Raw genomic sequence first — 19,375 nt, 5'->3', positions numbered from 1 at the left:
CCTGGGCCCAAGTGGAAACGGAACTGCTGTCTAAGTTGGATGCTTCTCCTTCTTCCTATAGAAACAGATTCCCCCTTCATTAGGGTACCTGTAGGCCTTTTGCACAGAATCATGGAAGCTAAAATTGGAAACAAACATAAAAAACTTTGGATCACTGTGTTCCTGATCCTGCTGATGACTCTCTTGCTAGAACTTCTACAGAGTGTGTGTATTTTCAGTGACGAAAAATAACCATGATGATTTGAAGGACAAAGAATATACGCATTAAACGCCTAAGAATATTGTAATTATGGTGTGTTCTTATTGATTTATCAATACTACTAAGATATATAGCAACATTTTAAGGACTATTAATCAGTTCTTCCTGATCTCCCTGCTCCCCTTCCCTTTTATTCCCTGCAGGTGGGACAGTCCTTCATCCCATCATCAGTGCCTGCAACCTTTGCTCCTTCACCTACTCCTGCTGTGGTCAGCAGTGGTCTGAATGACCTGTTTGAACTCTCCACGGGGATAGGCATGGCACCTGGTGGATATGTGGCTCCTAAGGCTGTAAGTAAAACAACACTTTCTTAGTGGACACGACCTGAATTATTTAGCATCTGACATTTGTGTTACTCTCACTGATGATAAATCCAAGGTTGGGGCTCTTTTTCTAGAGGATTTACGAGGAGGATGAAAGGCGGCCTTAAACCTAGCAATAAGAAGCACCATAGCATCCTTATTAACCATTTGTATAATTAGACTTAAAATTGGAAATACTAAGCATTTAGTATTTGTTCTCTAGTTTAGAAATATTGCCTAGCTTGTCAACACTGAAGTCAGTCTAGTGTAGATGTGATATACAGAGCAACAGCAGGAGGAAAAAGACATAATAGAGAAGTAACATTTTACTTTGCATTCTTTCCACTCTCCTTTTTCCATTGGTACTGCATATGGATTCTAGAGTGCCATTGCTCAGATTTGGTTTTCATGCATTTTACTACACCTTTTTAGAGTTTTGATTTAGGTTAGTGTCATTGGTGTCCCTCTAGTCTCAGCCTCACTTGATGTCATGCTCAGATTGAAATTCAAAAGGGGAAGGGGAAACTCCCTGTAAATGAAGCATATTTCGGCCCTTGGGAATAGTGCCTTCCAGGCTAAGCTAGGTTTCTTTTAATTTTGCCTTTCTGAGGGGCAGCACGCCTGGTTGCTTTCTGAATTCTCTGCCTGCTCATCCAGCTCGGTGTGGGGGATCCCTGCTGCAGATAGTAAACCAGTTGTCCATCCCAGGAGTCTTGTCTTTGTGTACACACCTAGAATAACCAGAAATATGATTCAAAACTGAGCTATAGTGTTTTGGCACAACTTAGTAGCTTTGTTGTAAGGGTACTGCATTGGATATTATCCCCACAGACTTTTAATCGATTAAGAGATTATGCAACGTACTTGTTTACTAACATTACAGTAATACCTAGAAATGACAAATTTAAATAATGTAGAAAGATCAGGTGGAAAATAAGTTTCCCTCTGTCCCCACTTCCCCATAAGTAGCCACTATTAACTTTTTCTGTGTCCTCTCAGAAGAAAGAAAGATCCTGCATATACGTGTATGTTTGTATTCTTTAAATACTGTCAGTGGGATATACTGTTTTGCACCTTGTTTTTTCTCTACCACAGTCTTTTGAATGGCTGTATCCACTTTATTGATGTGTGCCACAACGTATTTAATCTTTCTCTTGGTGATGGACTTTTAGGTTATTCATCTAGTCCTATCCCCGCCCCCTTTTTTGTTATTATGATGTTACCATGAACATTCTTGTTTATGTGTATCATGGTATATTTTTGTAAGCATATCTATAGGATAAACTTGGAATGTGCTTGATCATTTAAGCATTTGAAAATAGACATTACAGGGGCTTCCCTGGTGGAGCAGTGGTTGGGAGTCCACCTGCCGATGCAGGGGACACGGGTTCGTGCCCCGGTCGGGGGGGATCCCACATGCCGTGGAGCCGCTAGGCCCGTGAGCCATGGCCTCTGAGCCTGCGCGTCCGGAGCCTGTGCTCCGCAGTGGGAGAGGCCACAGCAGTGAGAGGCCCGCGTACCGCAAAAAAGAAAAAGACATTACAGGGACTTCCCCGGTGGTCCAGTGGTAAAGAATTCGCCTTCCAATGCATGGGTCGTAGGTTCGATCCTTGGTTGGGGAACTGAGATCCCATATGCCACCGGGCAGCTAATCCCACGCACCACAGCTACTGAGCCTGCATGCAACAACTACTGAGCCCGCGCACCTCAACTAGAGAGCCCATGTGCCACAGACTACAGAGCCCATGCGCTCTGGAGCCTGTGCTCCACAACGAGAGAGAGATCAACACACCACAACTAGACAGAAGCCCACGTGCCACAGCGAAGAGCCCGCGCAGCAACAAAAAGATCCTGCTTGCCGCAACAAAGATCCTGTGTGCTGCAACTAAGACCCAACGCAGACAAAAATAAAACAATAAATTATTTTTTTAAAATAAGACACTATCAGCTTACCCTCCAAAAAGGTGACATCAAATTGTGTTCTCCAAAGCAGAATGTAATAGTGCCAGATGCCTTATGTTCTCCTTCACTGAGTATTACTGACTTTTTGAATTTTTGACCCTCTGATAGATGAAAAATAGTATCTTGTACTATTAAATTGTGTCATTTTCTCTGGGGCCAGAGGTGGGTCACGAATGAATTATATAGAGAAAATAGGCATTCAGATTACTTAAACGACATCTGAATACTTACTATTTCCCAGAGACTGTAACGAGAGTTAAAAATATACATAAGACATGGTCCTTGCCCTTAACAGATTACTGATAAGGAATTTGGTAATGATTTTTAAAAGTCTTCAAATATTGTAAACATGCGATTTTCATTAGATCAGTTTTTTCCCCTTTTAAGCCTTTTACCAAAGCTGCTAACCAAAGAAACCCCATGTTATGCTCATTGGAATTTCTCCTTTTGCCATGGCTACCCATAGACTATTTTGGGGTTTGTTTTTCTTTTTTTGTTTGTTTTTGGCTTTGGTTTTGGGTTGGGTTTTTGTTTTGTTTGCTTGGGGTTTTTTTGTTTGGTTTTTGATTTTTGGTGGGTTCTTTTTGGTTCTTAAATAGTTGAGAATGATCTCAAAATTCAGCAAATATGACTTTATCCGGAGCCTTTTGCATTTGGCTTGGTATTCATGGTATAAAAATCACCTTAGTTGCCTAAGGAAGTGAAATCTTAATTTCATCTTTATTCAGAAGCGTCCTGTCTGGTTTCATTGGGCTTTATACCGTGTTTCAGGTCTGGCTGCCTGCAGTAAAGGCTAAGGGCCTGGAGATTCCGGGAACATTTACTCACCGCCAAGGGCACATCTATATGGAAATGAACTTCACCAGCAAAGCTCTGCAGCACATGACAGACTTTGCAATTCAGTTTAACAAGAATAGGTAAGAAACCTGAGTTCCCCAGCTCGATCCTGACACGGCAGTGTACTTTGTGTCCAACAAGAGAGTGTTCTATTTAGCAGTGGGTAAAAACTCTTGTGTTGGCAGATGTTTCATGTAGAGTGAGTGAAGGCTCTTGCACATCTGTTCAGTGGTCAGCTTCAACACTGGAGGCCCTAGGGAATTTTGCTGGGAAAACTCATCCATATGGAATAAGAAAACTGTCTTTGCCATTATAATCATACCTTCTCTGTAATGTTCTGTAAATGAAATCATGTAGTATGGAGTCTTTTGCATTTGGTTTCTTTCACTTAGCATAACGCTTTGAGATGTTTCAGCAGTCTGTTCTGTTTTATTGAGTAGTACTCCATCGATGCTTATACCGTGATTTGTTTACACTTTCACCAGTTGGTGGAACTGGGGGTTGTTTCCAGTTTTATCTTTTATGACTAAAGCGCCTGTGAATATTCACGTACAGGTCTTTGTGTGGATATATGTTTTCATTTTTCCTGGATAAATACCTAGCAGTGGTATTGCTGGGTCACATGGTGATAAGTGTGAATGTTCCAGCTGTTCCATACTCTTACCAATGCCAGCCATGCTTATACATGTATAGTAGTATCTCATTTTAACTTGAATTTCCCTAATGGCTAGTGATATTGAGCATTCTTTTCATAATCTTATTGACCATTCTTATATCTTCTTTGGTGAAGTATCTGCTCAGATTGTTCCTTTTTCTTTTTTTCTTTTTAATTGATTGTCTTATTATCAAGTAATAAAGTTTTTTATATATTCTGGATACAAGTCCTTTGTCAGATATGTCTTGCAAATATTTTCTCCCAGTCTGTCGCTTGCCTTATTTTCTTAACAGTGTTTTTCAAAGAACAAGTTTTTTATTTTTTGTTTTATTTATTTATTTTTTTAAGGGAGATTGCAATTGACACATATACACTGTTTGTTTTTTTTTTTTTGGCTGCATGGGGTCTTCGTTGCTGCGTGCCAGCTTTCTCTAGTTGCCGTGAGCAGAGGCTACTACTCTTCGTTGAGGTGTGCGGGCTTCTCATTGCAGTGGCTTCTCTTGTTGCGGAGCACGGGCTCTAGGCGTGCGGGCTTCAGTAGTTGTGGCATGTGGGCTCAGTAGTTGTGGCTCTCAGGCTCTAGAGCGCAGGCTGAGTAGTTGTGGCTCACGGGCTTAGTTGCTCCGCAGCATGTGGGATCTTCCTGGACCAGGGATTGATTGAACCTGTGTCCCCTGCATTGGCAGGAGGATTCTTAACCACTGCGCCACCAGGGAAGCCCAAGTTTTTTATTTAAATAAAGTTTACTTTACAATTTTTTCCTTTTAATGTCTTTTGCTTTTTGTGTTCTGTTTAACAAATCTTTGCCTGACCCACAGTTACAATTTTTTTTAATGTTTTTAATAGAAGTGTTAATAGATTTAGCTCCTACCTTTACCTTTTAGAATTCACTTTGAGGTACTTTTGGTGAGATAATATGTGTAAAGTAAGAGTCAAAGTAAACTTTTTTTCCGTAGTAAGTCTTGAAGTCAGATAGTCTAAACCCTCCTACTATGTATGTTCTTTTTCAAAAATTGTTTTGGCAATTCTAGGTCTTTTGCCTGCTGGAATTTTGCTCGAGAGTGCAGTGAATGTGCAGATCAGTTTGAGGAAGAGTTGGCATCAAACAACATTGAGTCTTCTAATCCATTAGCATAGCATATCTCCCCATTTATCTAGGTCATCCTTAACTTCTCTCTGCAGTGTTTTATAATTTTTCGTGTACAGATCTTGCACATCTTTTGTCACATTTAAGTGCCTTATAGTTTTGATGTTATTGTAAGAAGCGTATTTTAGTTTTTGGTTGTTGCTAGTATATAGAAATACAACTGATTTTTGTACATTGAACTTGTATCTTGAAACTTCATTAAACTTACTTTTTAGTTCTAGTAGCCTTTTTTTTAGATTCCTTATGGTTTTCCACATAGATAAATAATGAGAGCAAGATCAAAAGGGCAAAAGGGTTTTCTGACCCATAAATGTTGACACCAAAATGAGTGATGTGTCTACTCAAAATCATTTCTTTATTGCATTTGGGACTCTAAAGTGTAGTTTATCTACAAAAAGGAAAATGTTTCTTCTGCTAGTCTGTGACTCTTGAAATTGATACTACCTATATAAACTCAATAATTATTTTATAAATATTAAAATCCCATCTTCCTTCCTGAGGCTCATTAGAACATAAATTCATTTTAAATTTATATCATTAAGTTGTTTATCTGTTATACCTATGGGCCTACTTTTCCCTTTCTGCTCCATCTTTTTAAAATTGTATTCTTATGTTTCTGAGACATAAGACATGTCTGTCTTCCCTCATATATTTTGGGGTTTTTTTTGTAACTTCAGACTCAGGCTTTTCCCATCTCTTTACTATTCTTGTATTATTATTAGGCAGGCTTCTCTGAGAAGTCAAACTGGTGGGTACTCACTGCCTGCCTTAGGCGAAGTAAGTGGCCAGATTTGAGTCTACAACTTATCCTTTGGGGTGTTGTTTGGAATGTTTAAGCCAATCAACTCTGCTTTACTTAGACTGGCTCTTTCCCAATGATCATATCCTGTGTAAGTAAATAAAGAAGAAAGAAAATGAGACTTACCAGTAAATCATCCTCTGGTCTGATCAGGCAGGTTATCAAGCAAGTGAAATAATATCATTATACTTTACAAGGTTGGTATTCTTAAGTGTTCTTTCTCCCAAAGATTATCTAAGGAAGATGTATAAGAAAAAGATGCTTATCAAACCTGTCCCTCTAGGGGCATGATAAACATTAGAAACTTTCAGAATCAGAGCATTAGCAAACCAGTGTGCTTATGAATGTTTTCTCCTTCCTCAAATCTTCTTAATGGAAAAAAGAGGTTATGTTGTAACTAGTGTTACAGCAAATTAGAATTGGGCACTTTAGTGCCTGCTATTCCTTATGTTTCCTTCAAATGGAGTAAAAAGCCATTGAAACCTAAAGACGTGACTAAATCCTGCCTCCTGATTAACCTCTGGGATTTCTTCATCATCTCTCCTAGCTTTGGTGTCATCCCCAGCACTCCTCTGGCCATCCATACACCACTGATGCCAAACCAGAGCATTGATGTCTCCCTGCCTCTCAACACCTTGGGCCCAGTCATGAAGATGGAGCCTCTGAACAACCTGCAGGTTAGACTTTTACTTCACTCAGGGGTACAGGTTTATGTCTTGCCGATTTTATCTGTAAAGCAACCCCTCTCTTTCTTATATTAGATTTGGTCATGGAATAGGGTTTGAAATAAATCTGTGGAGAAGACTTTTATTTTTCATTAAAAATACACACAGAAGTCACTCATTGACACAAAGTTATTTTCTTTTTACTCAACAAACAAACGTTTCAAGGTGTTATGTACAAACTTTTTTCTTTCTTAAGACTTTCATAGGGAATTTGAATGTCACAAGAATAGATTTCAGTAGAGCTGTGTGGAGGTCATTTTGAACACAGCCATAAATAGTTGGGTTATCTGCATTTAAATATGATAAGTGTGTGGTAAGTGTAGCAGCATCTTAGAGGAGCTCAGAACTTTATGAAGTTTATAAGAGCCTCTCCATCTTGAAAATACTGAATTTTTAGAATGCTTAAGGTCCTAGCTTAGAGTATCGTTTCGTTTTCACCACTTTGAATTTCTCTTGAAATTTAAGCCTTCTGGGGTTCAAGCAACATGAAGGCAGAGTAGTAAGCATGTAAGCTGAAGCTGTAGCAACCCTCAAGGGATAAAATACAGATATAAGCCCAAGAAGTTGAGGGTTTTAATGCTCACAAGGACAGAAGAGACCACCTTGGGCTGACCTGAGATGGGGAATTGTAACTGATCCCTGCACAAAGCTGAGACCCTGGAAAGGCAAGTCCCTCAATGAAAGGGGAACTAGGAAAAGATTTCCACAGGGGCAAGTGATGAGAGAGTTCTCTTTGACCTGGGTTCTGAGCGACCTCTTGTGAGAAATCCAGGGCCCGAATTTATACTGTGTACATGAAGAATTCTCCAAACCAGTAAATTAATGTAAAATTGGACCAGAACTGGTGAAACCCAGGGTACCTGGCAGAAGCAAATGCAAAATGGCCTTTATGCAATGGTTTTGAACTTTAAGGCCATCAGGACTCCCATCTGAGAAGAAAATCTCTACTGAAAGTCAGCTCACAATTTAACCAAAAAAAAACAAGAGGGAAAGGTGCACTGTGACTGACAGAAGATGCAACAAAGAGGATTGCTATCCCCTTCTATCGAGAACTTGAAATGATAGAATAGTATGAATGAGACTATAAAATATGTTTTAAATGATGAGCAAAAAATTTCAACCTTCCACTTTCCAATCAAGACAGGTGGGATCCCATTGCTCAATCTCCTGGAAATACCAGTGTGGGATACTAGTACTTATGGTGAGAGACATCAACAATAAAATTACTTAGAGTTGAACGTAACATTCTCCAAGAGTTTAAGTACCAGTGCACCAAGCCTGCTTGCCAGTTGTTGTAGTGTTCTCACAGCTGCTTGGCCTCCTTTTTCACCAGGCTGTAAACTCTTGTGAGAACATGGATAGCACCATTCTTTCAAATTTTAATTTTATCGGGATTATAAAAATAAATTTAGAGTCAGCTAGTTCTGTAGTTAAAGAAAAACCCAGTCCCCAGCCTTCTCTCACCACTTATGGCCGTCATCTACATACATATTTCCAATCCTTCTGTTTTCCTGATAGAGCTGTCTTAGAATTTGCTTTAATCATTGTTTATGTTATTATGATTATATATACTCCTCATAGCTGAGCTATATAGTGTGATTATTTTTTTCTCCATAAAATTTTATATAAGTAATTAGATATTTACACATGAATACCTGTCTTTTTGTTTAATTTTTTTTTTTTTTAATGAGATCAGTTTATGGATTATAGTATGGGACAGATTGGGAAGGTGCCAGGACCTATAGTGATGAGCTTCCCAGGAATAGACCAACAAACAGACAGGAGTAGCCCAGACAGAAGGACAGGGAAACAAAGCCAAATGGGTAAGAGGCCTAGGCCCAGCCTCAGCAGCTGTGTCTGGCCTCCAGATCCAGCTCTGCCCTGGGGACCTGGGGGATGAGCACGGCTGGCAGGGGCCTCAGCTCTTGTAGGGCCCCCTCTCCTCACTGCCTCCTACCCTCACCAGCAGGCTGGGACCTTTGACGGGTGTTGTTTCTGGGGCTAGGGAATGGTTGGTCTGGAGTCAGGGGCAGAGGGTCAGGGCTCTTGGAGGCTCCCTGGGGAGGTGGAGGCCTGGGTAGTATGGGGATAGCAGCAGCGCTGGGGGGAATCTGATCAGGCAACAGGCGCCTGGGGTGGGGCACCGCTCAGCAGGGCCCCTATATCTAGGGCAGGCCCCCCACCCTGCCCACCACACCAACATGGTTCAATAAATAGAGTTTCAAGTAGTAAGTCAGTGTCAGGTAGGAGATCTGGGGGCTGGCAGACAGGCAGGGGCTTGAGAGAGGCCCCAGTCGGCCCACCAAGTGTTCTCAGTGGGCTCCAGCTATATCAAGTCTGTCTGTGTGCACTGGAGTAGGGACCTGGCCCCTGTGTCCACATAGGGGCTCAGCCCTTCAGACCAGTGCCAAAGCCTGCTCAGTGGGGCAGAAGCAGGGCAGCATGGTGCCCACAGCATCCACTATGGCTGCCAGGTGCTCATCCTGTGCCTGGGGCCCACAGAGCTGCCTGAAGTCCGCCAGGCGCAGCAAGTACTCAAGGCTGTGGCCAGAGAAGCCTCGGCAGGCCAGGATCTGCGTAGCGATGGCCTCCTCAGGCACAGGGCCCAGGTAACCAGGGTTCTGCGGGGTGGCCACGTAGGCCAGTGCCTTGAGTAGTTGGTCAGGGGCATCTTGAGGGCAGAAGGTGACCTCCTTGGTATCATAGCCACCAAGCACTGCCTCCCACACGTTCAAGTACTTCAGGGCCTCATTGACCTGCTCACCTTGCACCTGGTACGGCACACCCCAAGTGCAGCCCTCACGATCTTCAGGGAGGGTCACCACACGACCAGGCATCTTGTCGCTGCCCCAATGGAAGGTGTCTCCCTGTCAGAGGTGGCCGCTGTAGCGGCGCATGAAGCCCACACAGCTGTCACTGTAGGCGAAGTCGGGCCTCCACACCAGGGAGCTGTACCCGGAAATCCACAGTGCTTGGGGGGCCGCCGTCGTCCTGGGGGGTGGGGTGTTCTGGGCTGCCAACTCCTGCTTCACGGTGCCGGCCACAGGACGGGCCTGGGCCACCTCCAGGGTTGGTCTCCAGTGCAGGCATGGCAGGACCGACAGACGTACCCACCTGGCCTGGCACTGCTTGGCCGCTCCTGTTTGTTTAATTTTTTGTGTTAACTGTAATTCATTCCCAAATTGCAGTGAGATCAGACCCTTCAAGATAGTCTTAATCGGTTTCACTTTCTTATAGTCTCCTTTTGGAGTCTTTTGACTGTGTCAGTCTGAACTGACTTCCTTCAACACCTGGAACTGCCATCCTGGGATCTCCCTTCATAATAGCCCTGGGGATTCATTCCCTTCGCCTGTCTGGTATGTTGGGTCTCCTATTGTATTTTTCTTTCCTTGGTTTCATTTTGATGAAATACATCGTCTAGTAGCTTCCTAAGAATAAGTGTGTAGAGAATAAAGTTTTTGAGACTTCACATGTTTTAAAATGTCTTTTTTATCTTCACACTTGTCTGATGGTTTCTGTATATCATTCTAGGTTAGGAAAATAATTTGCTTCCTAGTCTGAAGCCATTCTGATTGTTGATCATTTTCTGTGCCATGTTCTTTCTCAGTGAAAGCTTGTACGATCCTTTCTTTATCCTCCATGTTCTGAAGTTTCACAGTGATGTGCCTTGGTGTGTGTGTCTCTTTCACCCATTTTACTAGGTACTTTTTGGGCTCTTTCAATGTAGAAACTTGTATCCTTCAGTTCTGGGAGTTTTTCTTTTTTATAGTTCTCAGTGAAAGCTTGTACGATCCTTTCTTTATCCTCCCATGTTCTGAAATTTCACAGTGATGTGCCTTGGTGTGTGTGTCTCTTTTCACCCATTTTACTAGGTACTTTTTGGGCTCTTTCAATGTAGAAACTTGTATCCTTCAGTTCTGGGAGTTTTTCTTTTTTATAGATGTCCCTCCATTTTCTCTGTCTCTCTTATTGGAAGTCTTGCTATTTGAATGTTGACCCTCCTGGACCGATCTCCCTTTTTTTGGTCCTATTTTCCATCTCTTTCTCCTTTTGCTCTACTTTCTAATTAGAAACATTATATGAAAATTTTTTAACTCTACAAAAGTAAACAAAATAGTGTGCCCATCATCTAGCTTCAATAATTATCAGCCCATAGTTAATATTGTTTCATCTATACCCCGTCCGCAGCATATTGTTTTGACGTGAATCTTAGACATTTATATCATTTCATCTGTAAATATTTCAATATATATATTTAAAACAGATGGTGTCTTATTAAAAACATAACCACAGTAATTATGTGCACATTAAAAAATTAACAAGAATTCGTTAACATCAAATATCCAGTCAGTTCTCAAGTTTTCAATTACCTCCGTATCTTAAACTTTTTGTTTGTTTTTATTATTAGTGTTGGTTTGAATCAGTAAAGTGCACATATTATGATGGGTTGATATCTCATAAGGCTTCTTAGCTACACTGTTCAGTATGATAGCCACTAACTACTTATAGCTGTATAAATTGAAATTAATTAAAATAAAATGAAATTAAAAATTCATTTCCTCAGTTGCATCAGCCACATTTCAAATGTTCACATGGCTGGTGGTTACTAGATTGGGCAGTGCAGAAGTAGAACATTTCCATCATTACAGAAAGTTCTGTTGGACAGTGCTGATCTATGGACACCCTCTCTTTTTCTTTTATGTTTGGCTTTCAGCAGCTTGACTGTTACGTACCTAGGTGTTTTCATTGTATTTATCTGGCTTCGGGTTCACTGAGCTTGGATCTGTAAATTGATAGTTTCTGCCAAATTTAGGAAAATTTTTTTTCCATTATTTCTTTAAATTTTTTTCCGCCTCAGCATCTCTATTCCCTCCTTTCAGACCTCCACTTACACATATGTGTAACCACTCAATATTGTCCCTCAGATCACTAAGGGTGGTTTTTAGTTGTTATTGTTTTCTTCCTTTCTGTTCTTCAGATGGGGTGATTCCTGTTGATCTGTCTTCAAGTATACAGACTCTCCTTTTATAGGCTACAGTGTTCTGTTACATCCATTCAGTATAACTTTCATTTCAGATATTGTACTTTTCGGGACTTCCCTGGCATTCCAGTGGTTAAGACTCTGCACTTCCACTGCAGGGGGCACAGGTTCAGGCCCTGGTCTGGGAAGATCCCACAGGCCGCACGGCACGGCCAAAAAAAAAAATACAAACAACAGATACTGTACTTTTCAGTTCTAGGACTTCCATTTGGTTCTTAACTAAAATTACCCATCCGTTCACTCAGGAGTGCAACTGAAGAACCCTGTTTCACAGCCTACTCTTCCTTTATTCAACTTCCACCCTTTGGCCATCCCTTGGGCCTATGGATATGCTTACTGACCCTCAGGAAAAGTGACCAGTAGAAGTATTTCAAGAAGGCCCTGGAAACAGTGTTAGGGCTTTTTAGCCAGGAAATTCTATGTGTTCTACCTGGGCATGTCTCTTTGGCCATGTGGATTCTTCTATACAGCGGTTCCGAGGAAGCCAGAGGAAGATCAGAGTATGGCCCTCTAAACCATGAGGGCCAGGTTAGGAGCTCCAGTTACCCGTCACCGAGGGTAGCTAGAATCCTCTATGTCAGTACTTTCATGTCTTTCTTTAGGGGCTGGCTTAATTTTTCAAAAAATTATCCTTGCCTCTCCTGTTTAGAATATAAAGAGTGTCTACCAGCCTCCTGGGAGCTAAATTGGGAAAGAAGGCTGGAGAGTCTCAGCATTCAGTATATGCATAAATTCACTTCCTTTATCACCCCTCAGCCATGCCTGGCATCCCCTTCAAAGTGCCATCTATCTTACTATTTTATTTATTTTATTTTTTATGTATTTATTTATTTTTGGCTGCATTGGGTCTTCGTTGCTGCACACAGGCTTTCTTTAGTTGTGGCGAGCGGGGGCTACTCTTTGTTGGAGTGCACGGGCTTCTCATTGCAGTGGCTTCTTCTCTTGTTGTGGAGCACAGGCTCTAGGCGCACAGGCTTCAGTAGTTGTGGCATGTGGGGTCAGTAGTTGTGGCACACGGGCTTAGTTGCTCCGCGGCATGTGGGATCTTCCTGGACCAGGGCTCAAACCCACGTCCCCTGCATTGGCAGGCGGATTCTTAACCACTGCGCCACCAGGGAAGTCCCAAAGTGCCATCTGTCTTATTTTCTCTGAAAGAATCAATCTTTCAGTTTTATTCAGGGGCTGAGGGGCTGAGGTAGCTTAGAATGGTGGGGGGATCTAGGGCTGTAACAGTTTCTTGATCATCTTCCTTTTAACATCCCCTCCCCCCATTTCCCCTCCATACAGTTCCAGAGGCGCTACCAGTCCTAAGCCTTTGAGAATTCTGTGGTATTTTTGCTAACACCATTTGTTTCACAGTTACCGAGATTTTGTTGCAGTTGTATTTTCTCTTCCCCATCTTTATGAATTTATACCTTTAAATTTTTTCCCTTTAATTATGGCAGAATTTCTTCCAAGAGAAAGAAAATTTAAATGTGATTTTCAGTCTACTACCTTTACCTGAAAGCCTGATGGCACCTTCATAAAAATTCTTCTTTCCTTCTACACTACTTTATGGTTAGAGGTTAACCTATGGTTAAAGAATTGGTCCTTTAGTGTATATGGTTTTTATTATCTATCTTTGTATCCCTTTGATACCCCACATAAGTGTTTTTTAATAAGAGGATGGATATTAATTAGGGAAAAGCCATAATGTCTTGGTTTTTTCTTTAAATGTCTCTTCTAAAACAAGGCAGTATTCATCAACTGTGTTCATTTAACCTTTGAATGATTAGGGCAGGAAGTGCTGAGGATGCTAGCTGCAAAGGACACAGTCTTACAATCCCATTTATTCATATCTTTAAGATCTTTGTCAGCCAAAAGGGTTTTTTTGTTTGTTTTGTTTGGCTGCATCGGGTCTTAGTTGCGGCACCCGGGCGCTAGAGTGCGCTAGTTGCCCCACAGCATGTGGGATCTTAGTTCCCTGACCACGGATCAAACCGGCATCCCCTGCATTGGAAGGCAGGTTCTTAACCACTGGACCATCAGGGAAGTCCCCAAAAGTTTTTTGTTTTTTGGTTTTTGGGTTTTTTTGCCAGTGTATGGCCCTGAGAAAAGTGTGTCCGTTGCTACTCCTGTATTGCAGTCCCAGCCTGTGAGACAATCAGTTGCAGATGGTGCCTGTCCCTAATATTTCATGTCTTCCATATGTCTGTTCACACTCAGAAAGCCCACAGCTGTAGCTGTTGTACCAGAAAAACTGGTAAATGCTTCTAAACAGAAGACCTTTTCAGCAGCTTCCATCAAAGGAAGCAAACCAGCTTGGCATTTACTGACTTTTCTTGACTGTTGTGCAAGCCAAACAACCTCAGTATTAAAGCCTCCTTTGGTCTTCCGGGATCCACAGTTGAGGACAGTGCACTCTGATTGCTTTTATGGAACCACATGCTGCTTGAATAGACGCGGAGTCCTTGAGGTGGTGGATCTTAGGAGAGCTATAAGAGATTCCCAGGTCCCAGGTGGATCCAATGCTGAAAATAACCCCTGTAGACAGGACAGAATCTGAAATATTCCATTAGCAGTATGTAGGTAATGGTTATGAAAGATGAAAATATTTTACCACCAAAGAAAAAATTGTTTTTTCTGATTGCTGCTTCAAATCTGATATATTTTTCATGTCACATCAGGACTATAAATGTTTCTTTTAATCTCATCTGAGAAATAGGGTATCTTACATACTAGATGTTCCTTTTTCACTAGGTTGGCCTTAGTAAGAACCCTCTTTACCCTTTCTGTCTGGATAATCAAGATTCTGCTAGACAGTATCTTTTGTCTTTCTATAACCGGAACTCAACTACTGGCTTCTGGGACTCTCTTTTAGGATATGTTTGTTTTTTAATTTTTATTTATTTATTTAGGCTGCATTGGGTCTTCATTGCTGCGCGTGGGCTTTCTCTAGTTGTGGTGAGCGGGGGCTACTCTTCGTTGTAATGCAGATTTCTCCTTGCGGTGGCTTCTCTTTGTTGTGGAGCATGGGCTCTGGGCGCACAGGCTTCAGTAGTTGCAGCATGCAGACTCAGTAGTTGTGGCCTGCAGGCTCTAGAGCACAGGCTCAGTAGTTGTGGCACACGGGCTTAGTTGCTCCTCAGCATGTGGCATCTTCCTGGACCAGCGATTGAACCTGTGTCCCCTGCATTGGCAGGCGGATTGTTTTTCACTGCGCCAGCAGGGAAGTCCCAGGAATATGTTTGTTAATAGCGACGGCCCTGCTTGAATAACCACACATAAGCAGTAGATAAGAATTCTGTATTCTAAGGGACTTCCCTGGCAGTCCAGTGGTTAAGACTCTGTGCTTTCACTGCAGGGGGTGCGGGTTTGATCCCTGGTCAGGGAACTAAGATCCCACATGTGGCGTGGCCAAAAATAATCTGCCCTCAGTGGTAGGAGACAGTTGTTCCTGAAACCCGGAATTCAGTTCGTAGGACACCCAAGCTTGGGAGCTAGTCCCTCATTGAAAAGAGCCTGTGAGCTAAGGTTACTCAAGTAACAGAAGCCCATGCTGAGAATCTTGAGCAAATGGTAATAAATTTCACAAAGTAGTTCTACAGGGTAATAGAACTTTTCCTATCTCGAAATTTAATAGACGAAATTGTGCATTTTCATCTATTAAAATCTCAGCCATCTTTATATCATGATAGTAAGTCAGGAGTTGATGATGAAAAATGGAATTAGTTTTGTAGTTCTGGTTTGATAAATGATTAGAAAATAGATTGAATCATGTGATCTTTTTTGCAGTAGGGGACTTTAAATTCTGAATAAAAAGTCGGTACTTGTTTCTAGTACTTACGTTCTCATTATGGCTAATAATTTTTACGCAAAGCCTTAGGGTGTAATAGGTTGGAATTAAAGGAAACACCCTGGGATTTTCCTAAGCTGGATTGAAGCCCACTTGAGAGCCATATCTTGCCCTCATTCATGTTGTTCTCTTTATATTGCTATTTCGCTATGGTGTCATGTTCAGTGAGATAGGAAAAGAATTTCTTTTATTCACAATTTTTTAATATAGAGGTTATACATAGGTTTCATGGTATTGAGGTTCATACATGTTGAAAATAAAACTTGAGAAAAGCTTTGAGCTGTATGAGTGTGCAGACAGAAAGAATGTAAAATCTCCTGGTTGTAAGGATGACCTTTAATATTGTCTGTTTTAAACCCTATTTCTGATGGAATTTGCCTTGTATTAGCTGTGATTGGAGCCTCAGCATCTACATGAATACTACTAGTGATTTACTACCCTAAAATGGTCCATTCCATCTTCCTAAAACTCTCTTAGGAAGTTATTTATATTGAACTAAAATTTGTCTGTCTTTAAATTCTATCTGTAGATCCTAATTCTACAGTTTGAGGTTTTATAAGGAGATATGTTTTTATGAAGCCTCAGCTTTTTTTGGCTCGGGGCGCGCAGACTCAGCGGCCATGGCTCACGGGCCCAGCCACTCCGCGGCATGTGGGATCTTCCCGGACCAGGGCACGAACCCGCATCCCCTGCATCGGCAGGCAGACTCTCAACCACTGCGCCACCAGGGAAGCCCCTGGTTTGAGGTTTTATAGAACAAGTTTCTCTCTGAATCAAGGTTCATAGGGCCTGAAAATCAGTCAGGTGGGCCTATAATGAAAATATACTCAGTCTGAATTCATTTTCCCTTTTATTCCACTTCAGGAAGGCCTAAATTTATGGAAGGACATATGTTTGTGTGTTCTGCAAATAGATATCAGTTTTATTGTTCTAATTAAAAGAAAAAATAAAAGCGGTTAGAGGTGGAGACACTGGGCTTCCCTGGTGGTGCAGTGGTTAAGAATCAGCCTGCCAGTGCAGGGGACGTGGATTCGAGCCCTGGTCCGGGACGATCCCACATGCCGCGGAGCAACTAAGCCCGTGAGCCACAGCAACTGAGCCTGTGCTCTAGAGTCTGTGAACCACAACTGCTGAGCCCACGAGCCACAACTGCTGAAGCCTGCGTGCCTAGAGCACATGCTCCACAACAAGAGAAGCCACCGCAATAGGCCTGCACGCTGCAACGAAGAGTAGCCCCCGCTCACCGCAACTAGAGAAAGCCCGTGTGCAGCAACGAAGACCCAGTGCAGCCTAAATAAATAAATAAATAAATGATATTCTTTAAAAAAAGAAAGAAAGAAGTGGAGACACTGGTAAATGTACTTAGACTCAGTTACAGTTTGGAGACAAAGGAAAACATTATTTAATTATTTTTGAAAAGTGTGTGAATGAATGGTGGTCCTTAGCTTAGTGGCAACAATCCTTCCCAGGAGCCATTGAAGGAGATGGAAGGCAGATACTCCAACTATGAAAGCACCAAACTTCTCAAGTCCATAGCTCATGCTGTGCTTCTGACAATAGTTTCTGCTCCTTCTGTATATGACCTGATTCCCCAGTAAAACTGCCCAGAGATAGCATCTGTGCACAGTGGGCTACCCATGTACCCAGTCATCTTGACAGCCACCTGTGCCTGCCTTTTTGTCCATGTTGAGGTTAAATAATATAGTGGGCATTACATAGGCACACCTGGGAACCCTCTTGATTTCTAACTTGCTATGAACTAATCTGTGTGTTTACCACCTAGAACCTAGATTAGATTCTAGATCAGTTTCACCTCAGGATTTTAAAATGAATAATATTCATTCACTCTCATTACTGAAGTCTGTTCTTCTGTTGAGTTTTTACTGGGTCTTCAGTCCCATGATATACCAGACTGGGGTGTGGAATAGCTGATAACTTTAACTGATAGTTTATTAGTCCTGCCTTCACCATTTTGTGACTCAGTACTGTATGTACGAAATGTATTTTAAAGTTGAACAGTAAGCCCTGCATAGCAAGTAGTTCATGCTGTTGATGTATTCTGTGTACTCGTATTCTGTGTATTCATAGTATTCTATGGTGCAACAGCTGCAACCAAGGGCACGTCACCCAGTCCTAGCAAGGTACACAAATCTGTCATTAAAGGGAAAAAGAAAGATGGTGCCTTTAGGGTGAGAGCCTATGTAGGTCGGGCAGAACCTGTTTAAGGTAAGACCTTGGGTTTGGGGAACTTGTCTGTCTGTCAGGCTGAAAGGCCTGTGAAAATACTGCTGGCTCTTTCTGGCAGCTGAAACTGCATAGAGTAATTCTGTTGTAGACTGCTGGAGGAGGAGAGCATTAGGGGCTTGTGATTAATTTGGTTAGCATTTGGTTACTTACGGGTAGTAACCAGATTGGTCAGTATAGCACGGCAGGTGGGTTCTGTATTGACAGAAAGAGATCAAGTACGCTTTTTGCTGTAAGTTTCTGATTTATTTTGCCTAACATGTAAAACTTGGAGGAAGCTGCCTGGAGCAGGAACGGATGCAGTATATCTTAGCATTGTTTTCCCTTGACCCTGTGTTCCTTTTGAGGCACACAGCTGCTAGTGACCCTCTCTACCTAGGTATGGTCCTATCAGAGTTGTGGCAGTTGCTTAATTCTTGCTGTACCACTGCCCTGTTATACATGGGTTTACATCGCCAGTGTGGAACAACTTGCATTGATACTTTTTCTAAGCGGAAAAGCCCAAGTCCTAACAATGGTCTACAAGTCCCTGTGTGATCTAGCCATGCCTTCCACCTCCCCCTTACCTCATTGACTTCATCTCCTTCTCCTCCCCTCACTCCACTGTAGCCACACTGGCTTCCTCGTGGATCCTCAAACAGGTATACTGCCCCCTCAGGGCCTTTGAATTGGCTGTTTCCCATGCCTGGAATGTTCTTTCTCCCAATTGCCATATCTGCATGACTCATTGCCTCCTTCAGGGTTTTGCTAAAGTAGGACCTTTTTGATAAGGCCACCTCACTCTACTCCCAGTATTCTTGATTCCCTTTACCCTTACTCTCCCCCAGAGCACTTATCAATTTTAAATACTGTTTATTGTTCTTACTCTCCTGCCCCCCCTCGGTCACTGGACCTCAAACTCCAGAAGGGCAACAGTTTTTGTCTTCGTTTTTTTTCTGCACTGATTTATCTCCTAGTGCCTAGAACAATACCTGGCACACAATAGGTGCTTAATAAATATTTGTTGTTGAATGACCCTTTTTGCTTTCATTTAAGAAAGTGTTTACAAATATCAGGTGCATCTGGTTCTTGACCAAACTCAGCAAGGGCACCTCCTCATCTTAGCAAACAGGGTATCCCTAAACACTCTGTCTGCCAGTTGTTTCTTAGTGGCTTTGCAGTCTACCCCCTGCCCCTGTTTCAATACCCTTTTACCTGGGTGGGTCTGGTCCTGATCCCAAGTTTAATCTGAGGACCTACAGTCACAGATTCATTTTCTCTCAAATGGGCAGAACAGACAGAAGCTGCTGCTTCCATTACTCTTGTTTATAGATATTTGAAAAGGCAAGATCACAACATGTTAATGGACCCTATTTCCAAGGCTGGCGATAACTAGGAAAATAGAACATGTGACTATTCTAACATTTGGGGAACTTTTTCTGTTACTAACCTATGTCTGTGTGCCACTTCAAAATAAAAACAACTTGTCACCACACAACTATTAAGCCATTATCCTAATGCCCTCCGACTGTTTTGTATCATATTCTCAGAGTAAATTTGGAAGCTTAAGGATGCTCTGTGTGTGTCTTG

General features: G+C 42.1%; 1 protein-coding gene and 1 pseudogene across 1 annotated transcript in view; one reads left to right on the top strand and one right to left on the bottom strand.

The window, feature by feature from the left end:
• The window catches only part of AP2B1 (adaptor related protein complex 2 subunit beta 1), a 93,096-nt gene that overhangs the window by 49,992 nt on the left and 23,729 nt on the right, over positions 1-19,375 (top strand). Inside the window, 3 exon segments of the mRNA XM_024757552.1 lie at positions 403-549; positions 3,295-3,440; positions 6,509-6,638. Coding sequence (XP_024613320.1) covers positions 403-549; positions 3,295-3,440; positions 6,509-6,638 — 423 coding nt within the window.
• LOC112408029 (glutathione-specific gamma-glutamylcyclotransferase 1 pseudogene) lies at positions 8,343-18,519 on the bottom strand (annotated as a pseudogene).

The sequence above is a fragment of the Neophocaena asiaeorientalis genome, unplaced genomic scaffold, assembly GCF_003031525.2.
Source record: "Neophocaena asiaeorientalis asiaeorientalis breed wild unplaced genomic scaffold, Neophocaena_asiaeorientalis_V1.1 scaffold327, whole genome shotgun sequence".
Lineage (NCBI taxonomy): Eukaryota > Metazoa > Chordata > Mammalia > Artiodactyla > Phocoenidae > Neophocaena > Neophocaena asiaeorientalis.
Note: the sequence above shows the minus strand (reverse complement) of the source record. Positions and strands in the feature narration are given on the sequence as shown.